Source organism: Dufourea novaeangliae, unplaced genomic scaffold (assembly GCF_001272555.1).
Source record: "Dufourea novaeangliae isolate 0120121106 unplaced genomic scaffold, ASM127255v1 scaffold149, whole genome shotgun sequence".
In the NCBI taxonomy this organism is placed as follows: domain Eukaryota; kingdom Metazoa; phylum Arthropoda; class Insecta; order Hymenoptera; family Halictidae; genus Dufourea; species Dufourea novaeangliae.
In genome coordinates this window covers 208,136-218,859 of record NW_015374025.1, presented here as the reverse complement: position 1 = coordinate 218,859, position 10,724 = coordinate 208,136, and the positions used below count along the sequence as shown (strand labels likewise).

The 10,724-nt window shown below is 39.5% G+C and overlaps 1 protein-coding gene across 1 annotated transcript in view; it reads right to left on the bottom strand.

Moving 5' to 3' along the window:
- LOC107189269 (pikachurin-like) overlaps nucleotides 1-10,724 on the bottom strand; it is a 267,863-nt gene that overhangs the window by 189,478 nt on the left and 67,661 nt on the right. Inside the window, exon 2 of the mRNA XM_015577762.1 lies at nucleotides 1,582-1,698. Within this exon, the coding sequence (XP_015433248.1) occupies nucleotides 1,582-1,698 (117 nt within the window). The remainder of the gene's footprint in view (nucleotides 1-1,581; nucleotides 1,699-10,724) is intronic.

Here is a 10,724-nt window from a genome sequence, read left to right as displayed (position 1 = left end):
CGCTCTTCCTTCTCGAAAGCAAATGTGGAGCAGAGCTTCGTCCCGATCGTAAATGCTCCCATAGAATTTCATTGAGCGGGCCGCATTAGATGCTCGCGATCCCTCGGAAAACTATGAAATCCCCACTGTGCTCGAGAATCTACAAAATTCCATCGCGTTCGAAAAATCTAGAAAATCCTATCGGGATCGAAAAATTTACAGGAACCCATCATGGGCGTAGCCAGGTTATCAGTTAGGGCGAAGGGGGAGCGGCAAAAATATTAACACATTGACTGCCACAGTGAAAAAGGCTGTACGTAGCCAGACGCACTTTTTTTTGTTTTCAAAGTCATAAATCGTTGAAAATGTATGCGTTTTCTTAATAGAGGCTGTTGGGGGTGTTTCAAATTATACTACAATATTAAATATTACGCAAAAATTTTATAACTCTAGGAAGGGAGGGGGAGGAGCAAAATCCAATTTTTGTTCTTGTAGGGTGGGACAAAAGCCACTTTTTTCTATGCAGGGGGGTGCCTCCCCCCTGCCGCCCTTGGCTACGCCCATAGAACCCATCACGATCGAGAATTTACAAAGGTCACCGATGACCGACACAGAACATTATGTTCACACCGTGCCGGTCACTGGTGACCACCACGTAGTTTATGTTTTTTTTTATGTTCACGTCGCGTTGGTCAACTGTGATCGATATGTATAAATTCTCGTTCACACTGTGTCGGTCACCGGTGACCGCAATGTAATATAAATGAAAATGACAAATAATACATTCAGCGTGAACAAGAAGTCATTCGAAATAGGTTCCACGGTGAACATGTTAACACATTGAATGCCAAAGTTATTACTCTTTAGAGAATGTGATGGTTAGAAACGTTTGTTTAGGTTTTTGTTAATTAACAAGTATTTACGCGTTAACTTAAGTACTCATTACTAGACTGCGGATGTTTATGCATTTATAATACAGTAAATCCTCGATGAGAATTCAAAAGCTCCTCGACATTAACAAGGAGAGGTTCCCAGGTGTAACGCTGACTTTTTAATAAGGTTTAGCACAGTGAAATAGCAGGGAATTTTGAAGCCAATGATATTTGTTTCAACCGTGTATGGGCATTAGTTTATAAGATATTTAATGTCCAGTGCCGAGGAGCCTGCGAACACTCATCGAGGATTTACTGTGAAAAGTTTCAGAAAATTCATTCAGGTTTTCTTACTATGTCGAATCTATTAGAATCCTTAATGGAGTAAATCGATTGTCCTTTGTATCCACTTTTGAAAAATTAATCCATACAATTCTAAATTTGCATAAATATCCGCAGTCTACTCATTAGTTTCGCCATTATTATACTAGTAATTATATTAAAAGAAAGTTAAATGTTCCTGTTTAGAAATTCAATTTTCCTTCGAGTAATTTAACGACATCGGTCATCGATGTCTATTATGACAGTGTACGTGTTAAGGAAACCAATTTGTATGGAACATCGAATAAACAGATTCCTCTGTGGGGAAATCGAAGGGGGCGGGCAGGGGAGGCTTCGCGTTCGGGGAATCGTGAAGGTAGATAAGAAGGAAGTTTTCGAGTCTACTCACCGGCGCAACTGTATCCATTTTTATGAAGAATATAGCCGTCCCGGCAGTCACACTCGTACATCCCGTCGTGAAGATCGTAACAGAGCTGCTCGCAAGGCGATCCGTGCCCGCATCGTCCTGAAATGCAAACAATTCGTTGCGTGAGAAGACTTATTTGCGTACCCGGAGACAAACGGACACGCGTTGTAACCAAGACTGTTCATCGTTGATCTTTCGATCGTTCAGGCTTTGGGTATGTTTCCACATATTTGGACGACGACATTGTTTGGAGGAACCCAACCCTTACCGTGAAGTTGAGATTTTTTTTTAAATTGTGGTTTTGGTACTTTATTTTCAACTGAGTCACCAAGTACGCCACCACTCTGGTCTAAGCCCAGCTATTTGCTCGCAACTGTCCCTGTCCCTGTTCCACCTAAATGGTCATTACCTTCCTCCGTTATTGATGATATTGTTTCGTGGGACCACCCGTACTGTAAAGTACAGATTTGTGGGTAAAATTGTGGTCTTGATTCATTATTTTTAACTGATTGTGAGTCACCAACTACACGACCACACTGGTCTAAGCCTAGCTATTGGCTGGCAACTATCCCTCCCCCTGCCCCACCTAAATGATTAACATTTGTTTTTGTTTATAGTTACTAACTCGACAGGTTGAATAAGATTCTCTAGTGATTGTACAATTCAATCCTCTCTGTTGAGGATTGAAAGATGACTGCTTATTTGGGTTGGTTGTCTGTTTGCTAAAGGTACCAGTGGCCAATATTTTTTTCTTGAATCGTAAGTAAATCCCCCAGTGGACAGTGAACGTTTGCTAAATAATAATATAAACGTTCGCATTGACTAGTAATTTATATACGCTAGGTCAATGTTAACCCTTTGACGATCGATTTATGACACAATTTAATATTCATTAACAAAACCCCACTAAGTGTTGAAAGCTTGAAATTTTCTCGTAACTTCGATAAGTTAATTGATTCAAATGTTCATCCTATACAATCTGACAGGTTATTAACTTTTACCATTGTCCAAATCTCCTGCAGAAAACTCTCCGCAACCCAAACGATCCTAAAACACCAGTCTTTACCCATCCCGCTGGAATCCTCGTTTTATCGATCATATTCGACCGACAAGTACTCCATTGTCGTCGAAACAACCCAGGAAGAGTCATTGTTTAAAAACTGTCTCGTCAAGCCATTGTCCCTAACGAGCCTTCAACGCACGATTAATCCTATTCTCGGGTCCTTCGGGTCGAGCTTAAGGCTGGTCCAGAATCCACCGGTTGGATCCGAGAGCCGCTTTAAGACGCTCGCTATCGGCCGATGGAAACTGCCGGAGGCAATCAGGCCCGAACGGTAAGAGGATATAGAGCGTGCCCGTTACGACCGTCCAGGAAATTGTAATCCTGCAGGATGTTCGCGGTTAGGCGTGAATTATTCCAGCGTGCTAGAACGGTCGCTTTGTCGATCGGGGCGTCTCGCGCGCTCGTCGCGTGGAAAATCCTTAAAGCTTCCCGCGCGGAACGAGCGACGCTGAGCCAGCATTCCCCGACGGGGCTGTAGAATAATTCAAAGATAAATGAACCCGCTTTCTCTACCCGCGATTCCCGATGATACGGTTAAAAACGGACAGCTTTACCGTTCCCGTGGAAATTACGACCGTTTCGACGGTGATTTAATAAACGCCAGACAGATTGACGGACGCTATTATTGGGCATAAGAAAATATAATTATAGCTTTGAATGGGGTGAATCGTGGGTACGTTTATCCTGGATCAATTTATCCCGGGCATCCAGCAAAATGTCCGGGTCTTTTGACCTTTGTGTACCAGGCTGAACGAACTTTGTGTAATGTGGTAATTGGTCCGCAACGAAATCGAGTGTTACGGTAATCAATGTTCGTTTAATATTATTTATCGAGTGATATTATTGTTTAAGTGGTTACAAGATGACAATGGGTACAATGCGCACTTATCTAGAAGAGAGTAATGTATTTGCAGGTGAGAAATAATAGATAACTACCAATATGCTTCGTAACAAAGTGTATTAATTACACATAGATTGCTGTCAGCACATATTAGGATATCTCTTTTGATTGATTTTACACTGATTACACACTTTCCGTCAATTTTATTATTTCATAGTGGCAAATATTAATTTTGCTACCAAGCGTCATCCAATATTTTCTGTAATTCGGAAGGACAACGCCATTATAGAGGGCAGTGTTTGCAATTTTACAATGAATTCATTGGCATGCTACTGACGAATTCATGATATACCCCATATGTCCAAATTACATAAAACACCTTAGGCTATATATAGGACGACAAGGTTGTTTGTCGGTGCTACAAAATCTTCCACAGGTAAATGTCGTCTATTATTCGGAAGAAGAACAGACTACCCTTTCAGGACTAATAAATTGAACTGTATTTAATAATTATAATGTAAACTCTTTACAAGGAGAGCCTAATTGCTCTTCCAAGCTTAATTGCTTGGTTTTTATGTTGAGACTCTCAATGCTGTCAAATATTTGACCTAATTGTCCACTTACAAAGGAAGGCACGGAAGTGTTCCCCTCCGATTTTGATGAAACTTCGTATGTCTGTTAAGCAGTCAAAAATAAGGGATACGAATTTTTTTTATCGGCTGAGACGCGACTTTAAGGGGTGAAACCACCCCTCGAAGTTTCGACCCGAAAGTAATATCTCGAAAACCAAAGATATATGAAAACTTCTAATGGACGAGGTTTGCGGTTTTTTATGTAGAATAATATGGTGCTAAAAAATTGTCCAAAACATAATTTGTTTATAACACAAAAATTTCAGATCGAAACTTCGAGGGGTAGTTTCACCCCTTAAAGTCGCGTCTTAGCTGATAAATAAAAATACGTATCCCTTATTTTTGACTGCTTAACAGACATACGAAGTTTCATCAAAATCGGAGAGGGACACTTTAGTGCCTTCCCTTGTAAGAGGTCCAACCTGACTGTTGCAACCCTTCTAAACTGTATAGTAAGATAAACGTCCTGGCTGACGTCTCTGATCTATCTGTAATTCTCTATAAACTCTACTGAATCAGATGCTGTTTCTGAACTCTGAACTGAACTGCATATAAAATTCTACATGGCCTCTTTTCCCTTCCATTTCGCCCTAAACGCGCCTTCCCTGGAGGGGGTGCGTGGCTGGTGTTATGCACAATATCCTGCATTGTGCCTAACGTTGCCAGAAGTTCCCAGGCCAATTGCCGAATCTGCTAAATGTCACAGCTTGACCTGGCAAGTCCCTTGGTTGTTTATGGGACGGTTCCTGCGTCTTCTATGCCGTCGCCTGCAACTTGGATCCACAGGAAACCATCCCCGCCATAAATTTAGCGTTTGCTCTAACACCTCGAATGATATATTAACGTTATGAAGACCTATACAGTTGCGTCATATCAGAGTTGGGCAGAATTTTATTCGAATAATACACATTGAAAAGCAGCAGTATCTAAAGGTGTCGTTCTGAGCTTTAAACAGTCATTGAGATTAAATAATTGCTCGACAAATGTCGATTCATTCATAAAGCAGTTTTATTTTATTATAAAAATTGAAATTTCCACATTTAAACAATTAAAAATGACGAAATACTTTTTTTATCTTTCATTCGTTATTCGAAACTTTTTATCTAGATAATGAGCTTGCCCATCTCTGTGTCATATGAGTACCAACTTGTTGATGGCCGATATCGCAACATTCAGTTATTCAAAATTATTGGACTCTTTAACATACATAGCCACAACCACATTTTGTTAATTCTCAACACAAACCACCAGCCACTGTTGAAAGTTAGAGGAGATGGTCTAAATATGGGCTAACACATTTACTTCAGAACTTATTGCCAAACCTGTTGAAGATGTCTAAAATGTAAGACCTGAAGTAGAGGAATTAGTGTAATGTATCTAAAACATGTTTACTTTATGATATGGCGTTAAAATAACTTTCTTTTGTTCTTGACTCGTAGTTTCACAATATTCCCGTTGTTGTCAAGAACCTATCATGACTTTATAGTATAGGGCCTGTACCTTCAACTAGCCTATATTTAGACCCTTGCTTCTATTTTGACTAATTCTTTTACTCAGGAAAATAGCTGATCCTCATGGTGTCAATACGAAGAAAAGTGTACGACAGAAAAGAACAAAGATAATAAGGACAAACGCAAATCGTAACTACATAAGAATTTTAGCATCTAATCTTTATTTTGAGACTCTGCCCGAACATAGCACCGTATATCTCTATCTCTCGGTAACCTATACGAACTGCCCGTACGGCAGAAAGTATGTTCGAACACGGAGAACTCGGAAAATATCATCCCTGCTCCATAAGCCCCGAGATTACCCCTGCCCTGGCTCTCGAAATTAAATTACCCCCTAAATTCTCATTTCAGCGAGTTCCACATGACGTCCGCCTCGCAGACGTTCGAGATCCACCGCGATGTCGGCGAATTCTGTTTACACGCAAGACCGTTGTTTTCCATAGTTCGAGGATGCTTTCCAGGCGCCAGAAGAATCTATTCGAAGGACAACGAGCCGCGCTAGCGCCTCGTAAATCCGGGAAGTGAAGAAAAATGGACGACCACGTGAAGACAAGCCACACACAGTGCGTTGCCTATGCGACAAAAATAGGAAAACCAACTTTGTTTGGTATTAATGGACCTCTTGGGCGTGTTTGGGGATAGTTGTTAAAATTAGAAATACAGATTAGTATATAAATGGACGAGTCTCGATCTCATATTGGAACACTTTGTTTTCAAAACAATGGAAATGTCAGTACAAGCTTCGTCTTTTAATCAAGTTACAGTTTCGACACTGTGGGGGAAATAATAATTTACATTTTCAATGGAACCTGTTGTTGGAGATAAGTACTCTTTATTTTGATATCGGTTGTTTTCATTGCTTCATTTTCTTAAAGTTGCATCAGTCATTTGAAGAGGCCTATTTTAGCTAACCTCGATCACACTTTTCTAAAATACTCTTCAGTATTCCTTCCTGATATTGACTGAAAATTTTTGTAGATATATCCTGTGAAATATCACAGACCAATTGGCTGCACCCACTTGCCGCTGTATACAGGGTGTCCCAAACGTGTGAGACAATCCGCAACATGGATATTCCTCATGCAAATAAAAATAGAAAAGTCCTTCACCGTTTCGTAATCTGAAGCTCCGTTTCTGAGATACTAGCAGTTAAATGAACTCACACTTACGCGCAGACACAGTCCAAAAGCGCACGGCCCAAGTCTGCACCCTTCTCTGCTTTTTGACTCTGTTGCGTACCACTCAGCTGCTCGTTAACTGCTACGTCGAGTTCGTTTAAGTGCTAATATCTCGGAAATGGAACTTCTGATTACAAAACGGTAAAAGACTTTTTGATTTGTATTTGCATGAACAATATCCATGTTGATTATAAATATCGTCGGATATGGACAAACATTACGATGAGAATTGATTGACTAATAGAGATTGAGGGCAGGAAAATAAAAAAAAAATTTGTTAAGATGATGTAATATAATTATTGTTAAAAATCAGAAATTTTATTTGTATCCCCAAACCTCCATCCCTGGACGGACTATGCGCCGCGCCGTACAGTGGTCTAGAATAAAAATTCATCAGCTCAAATGATAAAACAAATTTCTTTTATCTTCCAGGAAATTCACATCAAGTTATTATTAACGACAGAAGACTTGTTCGATACATTATTATTCTCCTCATACTCTTTTTGCAACTATTATCTCAGTCAAAAGCAACAAAAGAAGTTCCCCAAAAATTTCAGCTTTCATAAAGATGCCGAAAACACTGCCAGCGAATAACCCTAAAACTGATAAAAATTTGTTCATTTACCTATTTCTATTTGAATAAAATTTACACGCTTCGAAATTTTTAATCGTTTGAGCTGTATAAGCGTATCAGCTGCAAAGTTTTGATTCTGGACCCCCGTGTGACGGTTCGAATAACCTCTTCCACCACAATCCATCGTGATCCGTCTTTCGCGACGTTCAAACGATAAATAATATATTACAAAACCCACGCCGCGAGTTTCCGACTATGACGACGTCTTGTAGCGAACGAGCGCATCCTGCAGCTGGCGTTATTTATGGGTGGTGTAGCAACGACCGCGAAATAATTTAAACGTTTCACCCCGTTGCGATCGAGAAGTGATAAACGGGCGGACGTCGATCCTCCGACCGGTTATTTCCGCCTCGACTCGTTCTTAATTAAAACTGGCCGCCTGACGGGGAGATTTCATTAAGCACTCGAAGCTGTCGTAACCCGCGGGTTCCCGACGCGTTCGTGGACATCAGGGATAAATTGTTAGGTTTCGAAGATTGGCGAGATATACGGGGTGTGTCCTGTATCTGGTGGTTCGACCGAGAAGGGGGCTAAAGGGAGTTAAAGTTAATTTTTTGTGAATTTCAGGTAAGATAGGTCTCATTTCATACAATCTTGTGCATGAATGGTGTACGTTTGGCTTTACTAATAACTCAACAGGAGTGTTGAATATATTGCCTTAATATGAGTTGATATTGATTTGTATCAATATAATTATCCGAATAACTTATGAGATCAAAAGGAGTCAAAGGGGAATATATTTTCCTCTTAAAAACATGTAGGTACTGTTTTTCAAGAAACATATTTACAAGTAGTTAAAAATTTATATTCATTATTCGATTTCAACGCGAGGCAAATGTTATTTTGAACAACAAATAGAAACATAATTAATCGAATTCATTAAATAATGTAATTAATAATACAAACATTTAAACAATCGCATTTATCCGTTACACGAAATAACATATGCCCAACACTACCGTATATATAATCATCCTCCTCTGGTACCAAGAGTATATAATTTACTCTTCATTCCGCCTTCGTACACCAACATCCACCCGCAAGCATAGTTTTTACGTCTTTGTGTTGAGTAGTCTCCAGGAAGGAAGATGAAAACGCAGGAAAAAGAACGATCCACCACCGGGTTCGGTATGGTCCAGCTCCATTTTCCAGACAAAAAACCCAAGGAGATATGTAATTACTTTTACGCTTCCTCCTGCCAGCATTTTCAGAGATTACTCCCTTAAATTCCCAGCTTCGTCGTGCCACGCTATTCTTCTCCCCGGACATTGTTCCACGTGTTCAAACACTTCCCCCTCGTATCGTTACTTTGCATTGCATTATTCTCCTCGCGTTTCCCGTCCGAATCCTTCAGCTACTCTTTTTTCACGCCGAGAAATGACAAGTAGCTAACCGTCAACTCATAAAAAATTCCGTATTGTGCTCCGGATGTTGGGCAGATGTTGAATGACACCCGTTTGGCTTCGTTGAGAATTCTGTGACTGAGAACGCTTTGAAACGGAATATACAGGGTGTAACAAAAATGTTAGAGGACTTGGAAATGGGACACTTGTAAGGTGATTTGAAACAACTTTTTCCTTAGCAAAAATGTTATCCGAGACTTTGTTAATGAGATATTAACGAAAAACCCAGACTGGCGCTCTAATTGGACGGAGTTTTTCGTTAATATCTCGTTAACAAAGCCTCGGATAACATTTTTGTTAAGGAAAAATTTGTTTCAAATCTCATCACGAGTCTCCCATTTCCGGGTCCTCCAACATTTATGTTAGACTCTGTATTAGGTGGTATATGCCAGTAAGTAATTCACTACCCTAGTTCAATAATATTGTAATACAATTCTTGTACGGACCATATTCTAGCCCTTTTTCCGTACACATGACGGAACATGATCGAGAAAGAGGATTCATATCACTGGAACAGTTCAGACTTTTGATTTCCTGAAAAATAAATATTAAATTTGACAAAATATAGTGGATTATTCGTTGATACGCCTGATATTAGGCTAACGGAAGGGAGGATTGTCGTTTTTGAACTAAGTTCTTCTCGAAATAAAATTCTGGGCTTATCTTATGCTGTTCGTATTTCCGTTTTTAAATCTTAATTTAGCGGTAATATTGCACTTTCGGTATTTAGTCCCTCGTGTTAACGATTACGTTTCGTTAATACATTCGACGTTAATGTTTTGAATTCATATACGTCCGATTCGAAGATCAGGAAGTCTAAGGAAGACAATTTAAGTTTAGATTCAATTCAGTTTTGGAATTCTTCTTTGACGGGTTTAAATTCGACGGTGAAATAGTCTTTCTAATCATTCTTGTCATAGAGGGAATTCAGAAGGGCAATCCATGGAAAAAATTTTATTCCACTTCTCTATGATTGTGTACTGTTTATTTTTTTATTTCAGTACTGTAAGAAACGATGTATACATATAACTCATTGACGAAGAAAATTGTTCTGAATACAAACTCTGTTATCAGTTCATTAAAAGAAATATTGGAACATTTAAAGGTAGACTTAATACCATATAAAAATACAATTTGATTTAGCATAAATAATTACACAAAATAAGTTTCTGAACGATTGTTCATAATTCTCTCAATATCAACGACGAAATAATCTCGATAAACGTCCGATGGACGTCGTCACACCGAGGTCACGAGGTGAAGAACAACTATAGTTCAATTCCACGAAGACAGTTTCGTCAGTCTTCGTGACGAGCTCCTCGCTCATTAGGATAATTAACGTCAGCGATGCTGTCACTCATGCCAAGTGCTTCCATTATTCTCACGAGTGAGAGACACCGCATGCACGGATGAACTTTCCTCCCGAGCTCTACGCATCAATGACCCGCATTTCGGGTTCGCAATTCTGTAAACGGACGAAAGATTCTACCATTGCCCGAAAAGATATATAATCTATAGATAAAACTTATTATATGAAATATCTTCAATATCCATTTTACACGTTTCAGAATAAATCTCTGGTGGTCAGGCAAAATAGTATAGGTCAGGATTATTAGTTTTGCTGAGAAATACTTATAATATTAAATATTACATATTCTAAGTACAGTAAAGACCCTTTAATCGCTCGGAACTCAGGACCCCCATGCGAGCAGCTAGCGTGTAGGTTCCCTCCGAGTAATTAAAGGGTCTTTACTGTACTTCTCTGCAAAACTAATAGTTCTGACTTATATTCTTTTGCCTGCCCACCAGAGAATGGGAGAGCAAAAAAGCATGAAGTCATAAGTGCTTCTCTGCAAGACTAAT